At 45.1% G+C, this 20,734-nt stretch overlaps 1 protein-coding gene across 6 annotated transcripts in view; it reads right to left on the reverse strand.

Annotated features, from left to right (window-relative positions):
• Nucleotides 1-20,734, reverse strand: part of IL1R1 (interleukin 1 receptor type 1) — a 65,106-nt gene that overhangs the window by 14,705 nt on the left and 29,667 nt on the right. For 3 of the 6 annotated variants that reach the window (XM_058667472.1, XM_058667475.1, XM_058667469.1), the window contains exons 1-3: nucleotides 19,873-19,904; nucleotides 7,629-7,705; nucleotides 2,888-2,951 (exon numbers count right to left, since the gene is read on the reverse strand). In XM_058667472.1, coding sequence (XP_058523455.1) covers nucleotides 2,888-2,945 — 58 coding nt within the window. In that variant the 5' untranslated portion in view covers nucleotides 2,946-2,951; nucleotides 7,629-7,705; nucleotides 19,873-19,904. Of the gene's footprint in view, nucleotides 1-2,887; nucleotides 2,952-7,628; nucleotides 7,706-19,156; nucleotides 19,269-19,872; nucleotides 19,905-20,734 lie in introns of those variants that run through there. The other 3 variants (XM_058667476.1, XM_058667470.1, XM_058667471.1) reach the window with 2 other exon arrangements.

Raw genomic sequence — 20,734 nt, forward strand, 5'->3', positions numbered from 1 at the left:
GCTAAATCACAGAACAGATCAGCTTTAATTTCCTCAAGACCCCCTCTCTCTCTGCACACCACCATTCTGGCCCAACTGGCAGTTTCTGGAAGTCACATTCACAAGGTTGTGTTGTTACTGACCTAACAATTCAGAGACCCACAGGAAAAGTCCTGTCTCAAAGGTGCTATTTAGTAACAACAACAACAACAAAACTTAGTGTCCACTGTTTAATGTGACAACAGCCAGAGAGGCTGCAATACCCGTTGGAACAAATAATAGTCATTCCTCAAAGGTAATTTGAAAAGTGTTGACACATTTTAGAGGAATCTGGAAAGGTAAACAAGTGTGCATGGTCTTGCACCTGCTCAGGGAAATGTAGAGAAGGTGTGAGTTTCTCAAAGTCATCTGACTTGAGATCCTGCACAAGCCAAGGCAGAACTGTAAATAGTCTTAAGTGATGAGAGCCCCTTAGCAAAGGGTGAAAGCACATTGGGTCAAACAATTTAACAACTATCTGGACAAGTGTTAGGTGGTTCCTGAAGTCACCAAGGAGTGACTTCAGGGGATGCATAGCACTGGAAATAAAGACTTCACAAGATTAACCCAGGAAAGTCACTGAACAAACAAAAACAACAGTGATGGCTACACTAAAAATTGAATATGAACAATAATGATGAATCATGAATGTGTTAAGGGAATCAAAGAATTCCTGATTCCTAGATTCATAAGATTACACTACCTAAAATGTCCAGTTATCAATAAAACATGTAAAGAAACAGGAAAATATGGCTCACAAATAGGGAAAAAAGCACACATAGAAATTGTCTCAGAAGGGGCCATGTGTTAAACTACCAAAGACTTTAAATCAGAATTAAAATAATGTTCAGAGATGAGGATTATGTTATAGCAGGTTAAGCTTTCCCTTGGGATACCTACATCTTAATTTAGATGCCTGCTTTGAGTCTTAAGCTATTCTGAACATCCAGTCTAATTTCCTGTTAATGTGCCTAAGAGGGAATGAGTGATTGGCCCAAGATTTGGGGGTGTTGCCCCCTACTCCATGATGTAGGAAATCTGGATCCAAGCCCAAGCCTATTAAACAATTCTTATCTTTTCAAACCATCCTTGTTGATTGCATGCAACCTCACAATTCTCATTTTATCTGCTTTCTGGAATCTCCATTTTTTTAAACTTCAACCCAAACTTATGCCTCAGGCTCCAGCCCACAGTGTTAGCATTCAGACTTCTAATGGGCATCGAAGCCGAACATGGTTGAAGTAAACACTTGTCTTCATGTATCTCATCAATGGCAATAGCACCTTGCCTTTGCTAAGCCAAATTTCTGGAATCATCCTTAAGTTTCCTCTTTACCACATACAATCCATGTGCAATTCCCTGCTGGCTCTATTCTTAAAATACAGTTGCCATTTGACTGCTGCTAATTTGTTAATACCCTTGAAGAAGCCATGACGTCTTGCCTAGAACAAATCATTATCCTGGTTTGCATGAATTATCAGAACAGGCACTTCTTTGGTATCTGTTTATGCCTTCGCCTCCCTAGGATCTATTTCCAAAACAAGGGACTAAAAGGATTGCAGTAAAATGTAAGTTAGATCACCTCTCTGGTCTTGAACAGAGATCTCTGCCATCTTTCACTCTCAGCCAGGCTGTAAGGTGAGAACCTTAAAGAGATCTGCAAGGTTCTACATACAGCGCTTCCACCATCCCCACCCCCTTGTGCCCAGAGTATTTCTTTTTTTTTGTTAAGATTTTTTTTTTATTATTACCAAGTCACATATACAGAGAGGAAGAGAGACAGAGAGGAAGATCTTCCGTCCTATGATTCACTCCCCAACTGAGCACAATGGCTGGTGCTGCGCCGATCCGAAGCTGGGAACCAGGAACTTCTTCCAGGTCTCCTGCGCGGGTGCAGGGTCCCAAGGCTTGGGGGCCATCCTTGACTGCTTTCCCAGGCCACAAGCAGGGAGCGGGATGGGAAGCGGAGTCGCTGGGACTAGAACTGGCGCCCATATGGGATCCTGGTGCGTTCAAGGTGAGGACTTCAGCCGCTAGGCCACGCCGCCGGGCCGCCCAGAGCATTTCTGTACCTACAACCTGTTAGCTGAATCGCTCCCTGCCGCCCCCCGCCCCCACCGGCTCCTTCTCCTCCTTCAGGTTCCATGAAAAAGTTATCTTCTCAATGAGGGCTTTTCTGGCTATATCATCAAATGCTTGATCATCTATTGGCTCTAATCTCAAAACTTTGCATTCACCTTTGCTGCTTTTTCCCTCCCTATATGTATGCTATGATATGCATTATTTACTAACACATTTCCTCCTTCCCATATGGGAATGTCTGCCGGGATTAGTCATAGCTATTTCCTCAGCATCTAGGACCTTGAACATGGTAGAGGTTCAATAAACTTGTAGGAAGATGAAGAAGGAAAAGGGAAAAGAAAATGGAGAAAAAGAAATTAAATGAGTGTTTCTTTGTTTCCAGCTATGTGCTCATTAAACACTATTGTATAACTCCTCCTCCAAATGGCTGCTAGGATTTTCTGTATCACACTCTTCAATCAGCAGCAAGATAGAAAGAGCCCTGCACTAGACATAAGAGATCTAAATTTTAGCCCTTGCTCTAAAGCTAGATGTAACTCACAAGAATACAGTCAGCCGGTATTTCATAAAGATGCACATGCAATGCAGCATTTTATCATCACTGGGCCTCGGGTTGCCAACCTGCCAGTGAGAGAATAGAAGGGAAGATGCTCAATGTTCCTTTCAGCAGGACAGGGGAGAAGGCCCTGTGTCCTGGGAGCCACAGAATCAGAGGGAAAAGCAACTGTACATCAAGTATTCTCAGTGTTTTCCTCCACACAAGAATAGAACGACATGCTTCACTTACCAGCCTCCAAGGAAATCAGTAGGGCTATGAAACAAACAAGCTTGAGTATCACTTTCATATTCTCCTGGGAAAATGGAAAAATGGAAAGAAAAAACTGTTACTATGCCAGTAGGTCTCCGTAAATACACTGGCACCTCATCCCCACCCTCATCCCAAGTCACACTGATGATTAACCTTCCTTCATCATCAATGTGATCAAAATTGGGAGGAAGGGCATGATACATAGTTTTAATAGAATTAGGGACAAACTGGACATTTTAAGATTAAAAAATGTTCTATCATCTATTTCCAAGCATATTTCTAGTGATACAACCTCTTAAATTCCCCAAAAATATAGCCTAGTCCTAGATCTGCTGACCTAACCAATCATGGATTGAAATCACTTGAAACTAAAATTGTGTCTTTACAGAACACACACACACACACACACACACACACACACACACACACTTCTCCACTTTGATATGATTTCCTGGGCAAGACAGCATAATACAGTATCCACATTATCTTAGTTACCATAAGTCATGTAGAGATGATATACAGCATCTGATAGGATGTGCACAAGTTAGAGACAAACACTAAATCATTTCATATAAAGAGCTTGAGCAACACTAGTTTAGATATTTACCCCCTGCTGGTATTGAAGGACAACTAATGCGCTAGACCCCATACTGCTTGGTCCTGATCCTGTGGGTTTCCTCAGTTCCAGCAGACATCCCAAGGAGTTTGTACAATATGATACAGCTACATAAAGATGCCTCAAAAAGGATTCAAATAAGTAATGGGTTCTTATGGATTGTTGGTTTTCCCCTTCTCTGGGTCTTTTCATGCTTTCTACCTATGTCTACAATGAGGTTATATGAATCATTATACACAGGAAAAGGAAGAAAATAAACACCACAGCTCCTCCAGATGGTTTCGAAGACCACACTACCACACTAAGACAGCATCATCTACCTCATGCAGATCAGTGAGGACTTGGAGACACCTATTTTAATTCCACTTACAGGGCAAAGGGTACAGCTAAATGTGAAAGTGACAAACAAAACCCTCACGTTTACCCACCATTCTAGATCTCTCAAGCCCAAAGTTATCATTCGGATTCTGCCTGAATGTTTCTAATTTGTGCTCCCAAGGGGATGTTCCCATGACATATATTAAAGCCCAGTCTCCAGCTAGCTCATGCACAGATCCACTAAATAGCCCATGAGCATTTCACACTCTATGTGCCCTCCAAACCACATTGTTCTACCACATCTGGATCCCTTCCCTGCCCTGCCCAAACACACACACACTCCAAATCCCATACAGCTCCAAACCTCTTAGCTGTAGACTCAAGGCGAGTAATCACGAGGCCACACCTTCTCTTCCACCAAATGTTCTCCCCACCTCACTCCCCTCTCCCCTCTCCCCGCGGGGCTCTACCCAATCTTTCTCCTTGGGTCACCAAGCTCATTCCATTCACTCAAGGAAACTGTTGATGCCTCTTTAGCTCAAGCCATCTCCATTCACAGGTCTGAATTCATTTTAGCAGCAGGATCCATGCATCTCCCAGCCAGTGGACTTGAATCTTTCAGTCAAGCCAGAGAGCTTTGAGCTGTCAGCAAATGCTGTATCCTGATGATCCAAGCCCCCTGGCAAAGCATTCGGCAGCCTTGTCACTGTGGCTCTCACTCAGTTCTGCAGCCAGCCCTCCATGTGCCTTGGCACACTACATATTCCAGCCCTCTCTGTGGACTCTGTCCCACAAACCTTTACTTTCAGCCTTGGCACCATGAACCTTCCATACCAGTCTCCTGGCTTCATTCTTTTTTTTTTTTAAAGATTTATTTTATTTTCATTACAAAGTCAGATATACTGAGAGGAGGAGAGATAGAGAGGAAGTGGAGCTGCCGGGATTAGAACCAGCGGCCATATGGGATCAAGGCGAGGACCTTAGCCACTAGGCCACGCTGCCGAGCCCCTGGCTTCATTCTTTATGAACCCCGAGTACCCTGCATGTGTACCTGCCATGGCCCCATGTACACTTCCTGTACTTGGCCTAAGACAGGACCCTTATGAGGGCCGGAGCAGAGATCTGTTCATCTGAGGGACAATGTCCAAAGCAGACAGTGCAACTCTGTGATTTGAAGAAAATCTTCCTTCTAAATATTACCAGGGATTCAATTTGCCTATGGAAGTAAATAGGCAAACACAACTATTTCAACTAAGGCAACACTTCTTTAGGCTTTAATAACATGCAATCATTTGTAAGCTACAAGAAAGGGTATAAAAACAAAAGAACATGCTTTTTAGCAACTTTGGCAAAAAGATTTTCTGAGCATGAGTGACATGCCCATTCATATTCTTGTCACTTCAGCCCCAATATCAGGACAATGAATTAGGCCTGGCCCATGCCTTGAAACCTACCTCAGAGCAGTCAAACCACATTCCTCACCCTGTAATTCTCACACTTGACTCAAATTGCCTTTTTCCCAAATTAGCCCAGCTTGATGGTATTATTACTTCATTTACTTGAAACTATTTTCAGATTATTAAATAAGATAGCCTGACTTGTTGCATCTTTCTGTGACTGCATGGAAGTGTGTTTTAAGTCTTTACTATTGCAAGAAAGAAAAGAAAAGCTCAAAAGTTTCCTGATCACTGTATTCATCAATTAATTAGATTTGTCAACAACAAAATGAAGGCATCCTGAAATCAACTGAACTTACTGTTGGTTTGTCTGGTTACAAGATGGAACTTATTTGATCATCCGACAGGGGAAAAGAAAAGGAAGAGGCTAAACTGAATTTCATAAAGAGTATATTTCAAGGCATAATTACAAGCTGGTTCTCAGCAAACCTTGGTCCCAAGGCCACTGGCACCTGCCAAGGAGCAGTGTGATCTTGGACAAGACTCAGTTTCCTCACTGACACAAGTTAGGCCAGCAGTCAGATCACCGCAAACTACTTCCTGTTCAAAGCACCATAAACCAAGGGACTGAATCCCATGAACCTAGCTTTTATCTCTGCCCCACAACTGCTCTGGGGCAAAACAGGGGGTGGGAATGCCCCTGGCCCTCAGCAAGGATCTTTCTGAATCCACTTCAGTTCCAAAGAGCATAGAGTAGGGTTGGAGCCCAGTACCAGGAGTAGCAGCACCTAAGGCAGTGAGGACCTCAGTGGAAACGAGGTGAAGTTTGCACCAAGATGAAATCAAGCTGACTCCAGCAAAAATTAACACAAATCCCTGAATTTCTCAAATAACACATAATGTCCAAGGTGGAGCCAATCCAGATGGCCTACATGGGGCCAGGATTTAAAAGGCCATCTTTGCCAGGAAGCCCCGTCACCAAGATGACTCAACCCTATGCCTCAGTTCCCCTACGGTTTGTGAAACAGTAACAGTATTTGTCCTTGGCAGTGGCCAGGAGACTGAAATGAATTGTCGCATGGATAGGCCTTAAAACGTTGTCTGGCAAATGCCACCCTCACAGAGTAGCAATTAAGAATGGTTTCATGCTGGGTGATTCTTTCAATTATCTGTTCAGTTAATTCACAATCTGTCCCCCTGAACACTGCAGATTGAATCTTGATGATATGCCAACATCTACACTTGGCCCTGGAAATAAAATAAGACACCAGGACTTGGTCTGAGGGACTCAGAAGCCACACAGCAAGTTGGCACATGAATAGCAGGCATGTGAGGATCCATGCCAGCCATGAGAGAGACTGCATGAAGGCTCTTGTTGAAGACCTTGCCCTGTCACTTATGGTGGCACAGGAAGGCTTCAAAGTTGTGTCATGGGGTTGTGGCTGTGGCTGGATTTTCATTTCCTACAGATACTCTAGCACCTGTACAGAACATAAACTGGAGATGAGAGAAGTCGGGGAAAGCAACTGTCCAGGAGAGAGGGAATGCAGGTGGACCAGCCAGTGTGGAGATTTCAGGCAGATTCAGGGGAAGGGAAAGAAGTGAGAGACTGGGCCTGACTCACCCAACTAGGACCAGGGAGGGTAACCTGGGGATTAAGAGGGCAGGCTACACAGCCAGCAAACAGTTCAGAGAATGGCGCTCAGCAGGTGACACCCAGCCACAGCCCCATTAAACCTGGTCTCTAAAGACAAGACTAGCAGGTTGCCTCCTGAAGACATTAAGAATTTGAGCAACTGAAATGAAAATAGACTATGAGGTCTAGATGTGCTAAAATTGAGTATAGCCTTGACTTGTACTGGGAGCCATCATCTCAGAGGTCCCACCAAATGGCTTAGCTCAGAGATCTGTGCAAATGAACAAGCACTTTTCCATACCTCTCAGGGGAACCAATTCTAGACTCCCACAAAAAACCAGACAAAATGTCTAACTCCTTTCATCTCCACCCTTCCATCCTCCAGGGCCCACTGTCTTACTCCATGAAATCAACTCTTCTTTTGCTTCCACATACAAGAGAGAAACACATCCCATATTTGTCTTTCTGTGCCTGCCTTGTCTCATGTAATAAAAGATCATCCTGGTCCTTTCAGGTTACCACAGGAGCCTGTTAACACGCACAAATATTTGCACCAATTTTTAATTTAAAATGCCTAAGCTGATTCATCCATAGGACCACCTCCAAAACAAATGTCCAACAGAAATAACACTTCTTTTTCCTTGCATGCGATGAGAAATCTTCCAAGGTTCCCCAGAGCTGAGGATAGAGGGCTTCTGCCATTGTCAGGAAGTGGTCGGTGGGGTCCAGCCAGGGGTGACCCAGCCCTGTTACCTTCCTGAATGCCCTTTCCCGTACAAAGTGATTCTGCGTCTCAGGAGGGAGTCACCATTTTCTGTGGGCTCGTCCACCTGAGAAGGAAGCACAAACAGGGACAGCCTGAGTGAAGATGCCCAAGGTCATGACCACCACCAGGACTTGCAAGAGGCCACAGAGGTTTTATATGTCCTTGAAAATGAGTGGAACGTTTAACAAGTCTATGCCTCACAGTGTCTCTGGGCGGCCAACTTGTTTCTAAACGTCAGGTCGCGGAAGGGAGGGAGATATCTACAAGTGATTTGTGAGTAAACCTGCACCCCAGGTTTCCCATGTGAATGAATGGGACTCAACTACTTGAGCCACAGCCTCCCAGGGTCTGCACTGGCAGGAAGCTGGAGTCAGGAATGGGAGGCAGGACTTGAACCCAGATACTCCATTATGGTACTTGGCCATGTTGTCTACTAGGCCAAACACCACCACCATCCCCAACAAGCATTTTCTAGGCCAGGCTCACTGGCGTGCTGAGTCCCACATCTTGCTTTTGTCAAGCAGACCAGTGAGCCTGCACCTCTAATGACAGCATATGAAATAACTGCAAAAAAATGTTTATTATAACTTGCGGACATTTCAGCATTCATTCACCTGTAATTTTTCTTTCCTTCACCTGTAATTTTCTTGTACTGTTTTGGAATCTGACTTTTGTTTTTCACATATGAATCATTTTCTTGCAGCTTTGTAAAGCCTCGCTGACCTAACCATATGATCTTTAAGTATCCACTCATAAAGCAGGCAGACCAATTCAATGCTAAGCATTTTGCTTACATTAGACATACTAATCCTAACGTCTTATTGACTTACAAGACAGTACACAGCATGACACAAAGCTACCCAGGGCATGGAGCCTCATCACCAGGGAAAGGATCATAATGCAAAATCAAATCCTCCAAGATTCCATTGCCAAACACTGCCCTCCCAACTCCTGGGAGCTGTCCCAGAGAAGACTGCAGCCAGGGGCAGTATTATAAAGGCCATCACAGGAAAACAAATGGAAGTGGAGAGCAGGTAAAGAATGCACAAGAGGAAAAAGTTTTAGATGGCCCAGGAAACCTCTGGCAGAGAAGGCTACTCCAACTTCCACATGGTCCCTCTTTTCCTTTTTGGCTCAGAAGCTTGCTGCTATGCTCACTAACTTGCCTCATTGTCTAAACTTCAACCCTTTCTGGTTTTGCTTTCTGTTTACCTGGACATTTCTACAGCACCTGGTCTACCCCAACCCTTCCCTCCTGACCCTCTGGGATGATGGCCAGCCCCACCTTGTAGCTTGCTCCTCTTCTTTCTTGTTCCTTCGGCACCAATGTCATCCTGTCTCTCAATACTTCTGTTTATTCTCTTAATGTTAGCCTGATGGTATTAAAGTGACAGCAGCTAGGACTTCTGAGCAGCTCTAAGCTTATCCTGCCCAAGGCACTTGTACCCACCCACATCTAGGAGAGGCACAGAAGCAGCACTGAGCAGGTGTTCTTGTGAGGAGGACCCATCCTAGGTATCTTGCATGTGATTCAAGCTTGCAAAGTACTTGAAGAAGGAACACAGGAATGGTTGGAAGGAAGTGAAGAAGGAATGCACAATGATGAATTCCATCTTTGCATGAAAAACATGGAGATGAGGGCCCGGCGGCATGGCCTAGCGGTGAAAGTCCTCGCCTTGAAAGCCCCGGGATCCCATATGGATGCCGGTTCTAATCCCGGAAGCTCCACTTCCCATCCAGCTTCCTGCTTGTGGCCTGGGAAAGCAGGGGAGGACAGCCCAATGCATTGGGACCCTGCACCCACGTGGGAGACCCGGAAGAGGTTCCAGGTTCCCGGCTTCGGATCGGCACGCGTCGGCCGTTGCGGCTCACTTGGGGAGTGAATCATCGGACGGAAGATCTTCCTCTCTGTCTCTCCTCCTCTGTGTATATCCAGCTGTAATAAAATGAATAAATCTTTAAAAAAAACATGGAGATGAGAAACTGGGTACTGAGTGAGGGGTGTGATGAATAAGAATGCAAGGGGAACCCTCACTGGGACCTGGCTACAGACAGGAGTCACACTGGGGGAAAAAAGACTCCAAATTAAGGAATTAAACAAAGGGCTCACACCTAGACAGTTGGTTAAAGTAGGGGGGACTGGGAACTCCTAATGCCAAGAGTCCCAAGCATATTAGTCCACCTGCAGAAGTATTAACATTCAGATTAAGGGGTAAGACCCTGCTTCAGTTGCCACATCCCACATTGGGGTACCTGGGTTCAGCTCTTCTTCCTAACTCCTGGTTCCTGTGAGTGAATACCCTGGGAGGTAGCAGCAATGGTTCAAGGAAATCAGGTTCTGCCAGCCATGCAGGAAACCTGGGTTGTGTTTTTGCCTTCCAGGTCTCATTACAGGCCTGGATATTATGTTGTCTCTCATACGTTTGCTTCCTCTCTCCCTATAAACCTTCACTAATAAATGACTACACAACGTGACCCCTAATCAGAAGCAATTTGGTAACATTCATTATGATTTTGAAAAATGACGTATACAGACTGATGAGTCCTAATCAGAGAATCCCAAATTTCACCTGCTGTCCATTATTTTCTCTTTCTGAATAGCATAATGACACTTGGTGAGCTTCAGCTTCCATAGCTTTTCTGATTTCAGGTTTTCAAATTCAGGATACTCAGCCTAGAAAAGTGTGCCAATATTTCATAATGTAAGAACCTTGAAAACCTAAAACACTTCAGGCCCTGTACTTTTCAGATAAGAGAGGCCCAACAGCAAAATTCAATGTACAACTTTAGGACATCTTCTACGTACATAAAGGTCACAGGTTTTATTCCACTTGGCTATATTTCAGATCAAGTTTTCCACATAAAATGAGGAAGGAAGGAAGGGAAAAGGATTAGTAAGCCATAATACATTACCAGCCTTGTCTAGCCAAGATGTAATGGCACCTGTATTTGCGCAAAATGTCCTGGTGGCAGCAAGACATTTTTGCCCAGTGCTCATGAAGCAGTCAGTCAGCTAGGCCTCAGGACACCAGGAGCCTGCAGTTGGTCCCTCCCACCTCCTACACACTGTCCATCTACGATAGCATTACAGGACAGTAACATGGAAAATCAGCAATTGTGAAGATCTTCACAGATAGATTTCCCATTGCTTTAGTGGTTATAACAGATTCAGAAACATTAGTGTGTCACCTGATAACTACAATGACACACAAAACACATACAAAGCTACATGTTTCCAGAAGATTAAAGTGCACACTCAAGGCATGAGGTGATTTCCTACAAGGTCCAGAATGAGAACCTTCAACATGCTGTAAACTCAATTGCAAAGACAGGAATTAAATATAAAATTTGGCAATGAACATACTAGCCACCAAGAAAATCCCTGCTTTCTGCAAAGACTGTCCTCATCGAAGTCCACCTTCCAAGTGTCATTCAGCAAGCAATGCTATATCCCGTGCAGGCACAGGCCAAGCGACAGGAGACAGAGAGGGGTGAGCCTCAGGGCTATGGAGACCCTGGGGGAAGCCCAATACAAGAGCCCAGGCCTGAAATTCACTACAAATAAAGAGCTGGGTACCAAATGCAATCAGTAAAATCAACTGTAGACCTGTGGGTGGCACAGCTTTGAAATCTGCCTTCAGGAGAATCTGCTAACCAGAAGAGCAATGACCAAGAGCAAAAAGAAGAGACAGGGGCACGATGAGTATTACTGAAGACTCCCCTAAAGAGCAGCAAAAGCCTTCGCAAACTCACAGTTAACTGAGGACCGCATCAAGAAAATGGGGGAAAAAAAAACTTTAAAAACTTGCTATAAAGCTTCTTAACAACTAGAAGCACATACCGGAATTTAAGGAGTATGTCACACAGGAAATAGCAATGCTAAAGCAAAATTAAGCAGAATTATTAGAAATGAAGGACACAATGAAGCAAATTAAAAATTAATGGAAACCCTCAACAATAGAATGAATGAATGAGGCAGAAGAAGAATCTCAAAATTGGAAAAGAATTCTTGCCACAGTGGGAAGCAATCAAAATGTTGGAGGCAGGCCCGGCATGGTGGCCTTAGCAGCTAAAGTCCTCGCCTTGAACAAGCCAGGATCCCATATGGGTGCTGGTTCTAACCCTGGCAGCCCGCTTCCCATCCAGCTCTCTGCTTGTGGCCTGGGAAAGCAATCGAGGACGACCCAATGCATTGGGACCCTGCACCTACTGAGAGACCTGGAAGAAGTTCCTGGCTCCTGACTTTGGGTCGGGGAAGCTCCGGGCGTTGCAGTCACTTGGGGAGTGAATCATCAGACGGAAGATCTTCCAACAAAAATAAATGAATCTTTAAAAAAAAAATAAGCTGGAAGTGGAGCTAAAAAAGTATTCAAGAATTAAGAAACACTATTGAAAGGCCAAATATAAGAGTTAGGGGAGTTCCAGAAGACACAGAAAGAGAAGCTGGGTTTAAAGATGTATTCAATAAAATAATAAACAAAAACTTCCCTAATATGGAGAAATAATTGGGAAACAACATGCAGAGGGGCACAGAACTCCCATTAGGACTGACCAAATCGACCTTCATCACAACACATGACAATCAAGCTCTCTTCAGTTGAACATAAGGAAAAGATCCTTAAATGTACACAAAAAAAAAATCAATTGAAGAATAGAAGAATTCCAATCTGACTCACAACTGACCTCTCACAGGATTCAGGCTAGAAGAGAATGGAGTGACATATTCTAGAATCTAAAAGCAAAAAAGCTGTCGGCCCAGAATAATGCACCCAGCAAAACTTTACTTTGTCTTTGAAAAATGAAATAAAATGATTCCGCAGTAAAGAAAGGCTCAAAGAATTTGCTTCTTCCAGACCTGTCCTACAAATGACACTTAAAAAAAACTTACAAATGTTCTCTTGACAGAGAAAAGGAATAGCACCTCCCAGAACCAAAGGAAAATGTGAAGAACATCCCCAGTAAAATTACAAGAGAAGACTAAATCAAACAATGAACAACCCCTTGCTAAAATGACAGGACCAAATTACCACCTATTCATATTAAACCTGAAATTAAATGGCTTAAACTCATCAATCAAATGGTACAGTTAGTGGGCTGGATAAAAAAACAGGGCCCATCTATCTGTTGCCTACAGGAGATATATTCCCCCAACAAAGATCAATGGAAATTATTATGCCTCATGGATTTTGATGTTTTTGTTTTTGTTTTCATTTCTTCAAAACAGTTTTTTCCTCATATTAAATTCTTCACTGACTCATAGGTCACACAGTAACATCGTTTTCTTCAAGAAGGTTCTTGATTTTCTTTTTATTTCTTCAGTGATACATTAGGCATTCAGGAGCATATTATTTAACTTCATGGAGTTGTGAATTTCTGTTTTTCCTCTTGTTCTTGATTTTGCTCTGTGTTTTGTATTTAAAGGGATGTATAGTAACTGTATAACAGAGACTATCATACCCAGATGTGAGGATACAATGCAGCATGCATCTCCACTTCCAGATCAAAGATGGACTCCCAATGAAACTGTTAAATCTATCTTGACAATTGGATGCTGGAGTCTCTACCAGTGCTCATTCCCACAATGTCAGGATACACTTAAGTAGTAGAGTGATGGACTTATGACTGTTTATGAAGAACGATACTTTTGTAATATAGAGGAAATCAATGTGTAGGGGGATTCAAGGAGGGGGTAAGGGAAATTCCAGAGCCTATGGGACTGTATCATAAAATAACAAAAAGATAAAAAAAAAGTAAATCCTAAAATAGAATCCACAATCAACCTCTTGCATCTATAGTTTCCATATTTGCAGATTCTGCTTCCATGGATGTCGAACAATAGTGGATCAATTATTTTTCTTGTCATTATTCCATAACCAATAAAGAACAGCAAATATTTACATAGCATTTACATTAAATTAGGTATGACATAGACTATACAGGAGGACATGTGTATGTTTTATGCAACTATTATTGCATATGTGACTGTAAGTATTTGCCATTTAACAAAAAGGACTTGAGTGTCTGTGGATTTCAGTACAGGCAGGGCATCTTGTGGATTTCTAAGTGAATATCAAGGTACAACAGGATATGCAAGCAATGAAACCAGCAGAGTCTCTCTATCCAGTCATTGGTTTTACTCAATGATACAGGTTAAGTAGGATTTGCCGCTCCCAAACCCTTGCAGCTGTTTAATCTCTAATGTCTTAAAGTGAAATATTAATGAAGGATAGAGGCTTTATCTAATCATGGTATCTCAGAGATGAGACCGTGGGAGATCTTTGGGCCACTGAGGTTGTGCCCTTGGAAGGAAAACTGGTTCATCCTGGGGGCTGACTGGTTCTGTAACCTCATACTGTGAGAGCTAAAATAAACATTTTCTTTCCTAAGAAAGTTTCTATGAAGTAATTTAGTGAAAGCAATGAAAAGCAGACTAATCAACGTAAAGTTTTCACTGAACAGATTTAGTTTTTCCATATTAGAGTAAGCATGAATACATTATAAAATGGGAAGAAAACTTGCCATGATTGATATAAGATAAAATCTGCAGGGGCAAGGGTTAACATTGTGTTGCAACAAGCTAAGTCTCCATCTATGAGGCCTGCAAACCATATGGGCACTGGTTCTAGTCCTAGGTGCTCCACTTCCAATCCAGCTCCTTGCTATGAGCCTGGGAAGGAAACAGACGATGCCCCCAAGTCCTTGGGTCCCTAAACGCACATGGGAGACCCAAAGGAAACTCCTTAAATCTGGCTTTGGACCAAACCAGTTCTGGCATTTGCGGCTTTGGGGGGGGCGGTGTGAATCAGTAGATGAAAAATTCTCTCTCTCTGCTTTTCAAATAAAAAACAAATTAAAAAAACACATAGCAATAAAATCATGCCCCTGCTAGTGAGATCCTTCCACACCAAGTTGAGCATTTGCTTTTCATTTCCCAAGAGGCACTGCCCTAAGGAACCATGCAACCCTCTCTCTGCAACCCCAACCATGACTAATGGGAGCCTCAAGACTCTACCAACACATCCACAGGGCAGAAAAAACAAGCAACCTAACCTGAGACACTGAAGTGTCCACCCAGAGTGTCCACACTCAAGATGAGGAAGGGAATGCTGGAAACTACGACAAAGGGTACCATCACATTGGGCTTCAGATGTGACTCAACCATTTACATTCTGCAGTAGTTGTAGCACACTTCTCCACATGCAGAAACCCTAAAAGTTTTACTGTGTATTCAGTTTGGTTACTGCTGATTTTATCCCAGAGTGCCTTACAACACAAGGAGCCAGGAAAAGAACTGCCATTTCCCAGGTTCCAAACCACAGACATTCACCCCTTAGCCCCAGAAAGCCCAAGCAACACTCAAGCTGCAATTGTCCTATCACAGATGATCCCCAAGCCCTACCCATGGCAGAATGATCTGGTTCATTTACTCAAATGGGACAAGGAAAGTGGGTTGTTGCTTTTAAATATATATATAAATGTTAAGTAATATATATACTTATATACATATATATATATACCATGATAAATTGTATAGATATAGATATATAACTTAAAAGCGTTACAGAGAGAGGGAAAGACAGAACTTTCATCCACTGGTTCAGTCCCCATTGGCCACAGTGGCCAGAGCTGAGCTGCTGCTGTAAAGCCAGGAGCCAGAAGCTTCTTCTATGTATCCCATGTGGTTTTGCACCATGCTCTGCTACTTTCCCAGGCCACAGGCAGGGAGCCAGATGGGAAGTGGAGCAGCCGGAACTACAACTAGAGCTCACGTGGGTGTCAGTGCCGCAGGCAAAGGAGTAACCTATGCCATCCTGCTGGCCCTAGAATGTAGGATTGCGCCATAGAGATACACAAGAATACAATGATAAACACTGCCAACGGAGTTTCAGGTGTTAATGGGAAATTGATTTTACTCAGTCATGACAAGGTCCCAAGATTGGTAGTTTCAAACAAGGTGTGTGAGTTTTAACGGCAAGGGGGAAATGAAGTAGAGAGATGTATTGGCTACCACAGTTGCCCCAGGCAGGACCCCTTCCATCAGGCAAGAACAGCTGTTCTTCCAGCTGGAACCCACAGAGACACTCTCAAGGCACCAGGCATTCTTTACAAGTTTTACTTTTCTTCTTTACAAGTTTTCACTATTTTTGCTTCAGTCACTTTTTTTCAACTAGAGCAAGATTTGCATACATTGAAATACCCAAACCTTAAGTATATGGTTCCACAAACTATGATAATTATACACCAGGAAAACATCATTAAGACATGGATCACTTTAGTCACTTCTTCAAAATTCGCTCTTGACTCTCAGTAGCCACCTCCTCCCCCATCCTCAACTCTGCACACAGCACTCGGTCTTTTGATGGCCACTACCTACTTAATCTTTTCACAGTTACTGTCAGTGCATGTCTGATGGCTAGCTTAGATCTTTCCGGTGCCCTTTCCACTTCAGGACCCACTCCCACAGGATGCAGCAGAGAATGTAGTGGTCCTCACCAGGCTAAGGATGGCATCCAAGGGGGCACTCCAGAAACCATGGCAGAAGGTTCCACATTGGGTGATTCCAATGCACTTAGTGATGCAAGCCACTGGGGCTAGACAGCCGGACCCCCACAAGGCAGTTCTACTCAGCCTGTGTGACCTCCAGGTCTCCTACAAGCCCTTATCACCACAGGAACTACACTGATGGTGCTTGCAGCCTACCCTCTAACTGACATCCCTACACACATAATATCTGCTCTATTGGTGCAATTTCCCTCCATACATTTTTCAGGAATGTAACTAGCAGGAAAACAGAGATGACTGATCTTGGGCTGCCATTTAGAACTTGACCAAAAGTCATGCATCCTTTCATGGTATTTGCTTGGGCACCATGACTCATCTGCCCAGCCTGAGGTTGAGGCTGTCACGTGCACTGTTTGTGGTAAGTCCATGTAAAGCTCTGGGCAACCTCCCTGGAGTACATGCACACTGAAATACGTCACTTGAATACAAATTACTTTTATTACTTTTCTATGCCCTACATGTTATATTTATAGTGATTATAAAAGTAAGACTGTAAGTAACTTTTGTTTTTATCAATATAGAAGTACAAATCAGGTGTTTTAAAACATGAGCATTAAGAGGAGTGTTGGATTGCTACTACGGTGAGACAAACCATTCCGAAGTGACAGCATTCGTGGGTTATGCCTCAGCTCAGGGCAGGGCATCCCATGTTGTAACACTGAATCAAGACCCAGCTGCTCTGCTTCTGTCCCAGCTCCCTGCTGATGTGTGTGGGAAAGCAGGGGATGACCCTCTGCCCTCAATGTGGGAGACCCAGATCCAGGTGCTTTCTTGGTTCCAGCCTTTCCCAGAGTGAGCTAGCAGATAGAATTCTCTGTCTCTCCCTTTCAAATAATAAAAAGAGTAAAAAGCTTCATTTTTAAAAAAGTAACAGCACCTAATTTGACATTCAGCTCTGGATTAGGAGTCATGGGGCATCTCTAAAGGGCTCAGATCTGGGTGTCCAGGTGCGCCAAACCCTCAGATTCACTATACCTCTTGGGTTGAGCCGTGGTCCCTGCACTACACTGGAGGCACCCCAAAGCTTGCTATTCCCAGCTCCAGAATCAGGACTTTGGGGGAAAGCCCTTGTCTTAGTACCATTTTTCCTTGATTTCTCCTGAGTACTTTGGTTTTGTCTTGCAGACACTGACAGTTTCTTTTGTCACCGCTTACAGGAAGGGATGCATGTGTCACCAACCTCAGCTCCACTTCAGAACTACCTGGCAGGCTTCAAAACCAGAGATCCATACTGCTCTGCTCTTCATCCCATCCTGGCCACGGCCAAGGCTGGAATATGAAGCTGACCTCTGCATTTGCAGCCCCACTTGGTCAACTTGACAAAAACGTGGGTTATCAACGTTTACACTGACACCTTCGTAGTCTTACTGGAGGCTCTTACTTCATCTCCACGATTGCCTTTCCTTCATCTCCCTTTTAATGTGTGCCATCTTGTCGATCCTTTCCAAAACATGCAGTAGTGGGAGCGCATCCCCATGACTACCACATGCGTCCCTATGGACACATATAGATAGGACAGAGTGCACAATTAATTCCAAGGCATTTAGTGAGGAGGGAGTGTGGCAGGCTTCGGGCCCTTTTCAGTCCTCAGTGAGGTCACAGAATCCCTGTGCACACTGTCCCCCTGCACTGGGCATAGACATGAGCCTTAGGCAACCAGAGGAGCTGAGACTGCTGATGTGGCAGATTCCTACCCTTACCCCCAGCCCACCTAACAACTGTGGAGAAAGGAAAATGAAAACCAAGCATCTGCTCATACTAACACATGGGTAACATCATGAGGCCCTGCTATGGCCAGTCAGTCACAGGTTCCATACTACACCCCCCCCCACCCCCGACAACTTCTCTTCCTCCAAGGGGCTAATGCATGGTGGATCCAACATTCAGCCCAAGAAAGAGAGCCTCTCTGGGCATCCTGACCCCTACACACAGTACTCGGTCTCACTGCGATGAACCAGCTTTGCCATTTTGATGAGTGAGTGACCCCCATCACAGCCTTCCACTTGCAGGAAAACACCCATCTTGCATAGATGCATCCCTAAAGCAGGTTTCCCATCTGCCCTAGTGCACACGCATAGCTGCTATCTTAAAAGGGACTGCAACATTCCATCCTTGGCCACAGCATTTTTATCCTTCACCCCTGAGGAAACTGAATGGTGTGCCCTGGGCAACCCACTGAAGAGAGGCAGATTTCAAAGACCCCATTTCACTTTCACATCCAAAGGCATTTTTGTTTTATTCATGGCTTCATCCCCCAGCACTTGCCCCAGTGCCTTGCCCATGGAAAACATTTAGGAAACACCTGTCCAGTAGATAAGAGAATCTTATCAGTGGTGTTTCAACAAAGGTGAAAGTTTTACTTAAAGGATGTTATGTGCTTCTGAGCCATAAAGAAAGCCTTTGCCATGTTATAACATCCAGGATGCCCTGTGAGTGAGAATTCAAGTCAAACCTTTTATTGGCAGCTACCTGGAGGGGGTTGGGGGGCAATGGATGCAGGAGACCTTCAAACACAGCTGAATGGCAGCTCTCCAAACACAGATGGAAACAAATCAGGAGTCCACACCTCTTGCCCCATTGCCTCCATCACAGAGACATGCTATTTTACATAGCACACAAGTTAACACAGAAAACAAACACACAGTGCTAAATGGAGTGTCGAAGATGTTAGAAAGGATTACAAGAAGAAAAGATAGCAGCAGCAGCTGAGCTGGTGGGGGGAAGGGGCTCCAAACACTGCCCACACCCCTGAGCTTCCCTAACTCGCACTCAGGGAATTCAACCCCGCATGTTCATCTTTTAGCATCTTGGCACAGACTCCATGGCATCCGGTGGCCCATGTGCCCTAGGAGGTGGACTTCACTGTAAGGGACCATGGCTCTCCGTAAGTATCTTTAGCCCCCAGGAGAGGCTCTGAGAGCTGTTCGTGGTAGGACTGCGAGGATCCGCTCACCCCACTTGCTGCCCTCCTCTCTCTGGGCAGCCCAAGGACTTGTGGAAGCCTTCATGACCCAGTGGCAGCGCTCCCAGCTGACAGTCCAGAGGCCCATCTCTCCTTCCTGTGTGTCTATGTTCCAACACTTAGTCACCTCGCTAAGCTTTTCTGCTGATATAAAACAGAGGGATAATTGCACCTTCCTTCCAAGGCTTCTGGGAGGATAAAAGATCAGCCCATACAAAGGGCCTAATAAACTGTCAAATGCGAGACAGTCTGGTTGTAACAACCAATGTCTTCTTGCTCTTCTGAGCTACCTAGCTCTTGGCAAACAAACCACCCTCTGTGGTGCTGCCTTTAAGAGTTTAATTTCTGTTTGTTAAGTGGGCTGGCTCTTCACAGCCCAAATTCCTGAAGGATACAGTTCAGATGCAAGGAGCACACACAGTTTCTCACAAACACACAAGCCCTGGGACGACCCACAGAACCACTGGCAAGTCCCCACCACCACCACCTTCCCACCCCAGAAGTCTGGATAAGCCTTAAGTGGCTTCACACAGGAAACCCGCACTGAGATCTAACCACCATCACGCTCTTACACAACCAACGCCTGATCACCGATTGTATCTTGAGGAGGACGTGCTAGGATCTCCCCAGGGTTTCCAGGCCACTGTCCGTCGCTACACACCCCTGCCCGGACCCGTGTCCAGAGCTCTCCAGTTTGCAACTCTTACCTGAGAGATCCGCGTTGGGACAGGCCAGGATCCGAGAGTGAACAGCCAGCAGCCCTGGGAGCCGAGCAAGGGGTGCTCCGGGGCGCGGGCGCCCGATGGTCACATTCCTGCTGCTCTTGGGCGCGCGGGGCAAGCAAGCGCCTCCGTGGCCCGGACCCCGCTGCCCTGAGAGGCTCCTCCCAGGAGTGGGCTCTGGGCGCCGGGCACGAGCTGCGCTCGCCCTCGCGATGGAGGAAAGGCCGGGCGCGGCCCGGGTTCCAGCCCCGCCGCCGCGGGGGCAGGGAGCGGGCGGAGACGGCAGGGCGGGGACAGACGCGGGCGGAGAGCGAGCTGGCCCGCTGCCCCCGCTTCTGCGCTCAGGCGGTCAGCAGGGGCCCGGAGCCACTGCCCCGAAATCCGGCTGATGTCGGAGTAAGGCAAGGCTGCTATCGGCTGCCTGACCACCGCCTTGGAATTCGAGAAGCAGCAGCTGGGGTCCCGCAGAAATTGATTGGCACAGCTCACCTAGCCTTTCAGCTCGACCATCCAGGGCGAACTGAGGAGACCACCGCCGACCGGACACCTGGTCTGGAAGCGGCCTTCATACTGCTGCCCCCCCAGCGCTGCGTTTGAGCCCCTAACTGACATCTCCGTTTTCTCTTCTATGAAAAGGATGGTAAGGACGCCCATTTCACGGAGCAGAAGGGACTGAGATGGGACTGAGATGTCACAGCAGTATCCTGACCTAGGACAGTGTTAGCTGCTAGTTCTTTTGCAACTGATATGCACTTGGCTTATATAAAGAAAAAAGAAGAAAAGAAAAGAAAAGAAAAGAAAAGAAAAGAAAAGAAAAGAAAAGAAAAGAAAAGAAAAGAAAAGAAAA

This window comes from Ochotona princeps, chromosome 8, assembly GCF_030435755.1.
Source record: "Ochotona princeps isolate mOchPri1 chromosome 8, mOchPri1.hap1, whole genome shotgun sequence".
Lineage (NCBI taxonomy): Eukaryota > Metazoa > Chordata > Mammalia > Lagomorpha > Ochotonidae > Ochotona > Ochotona princeps.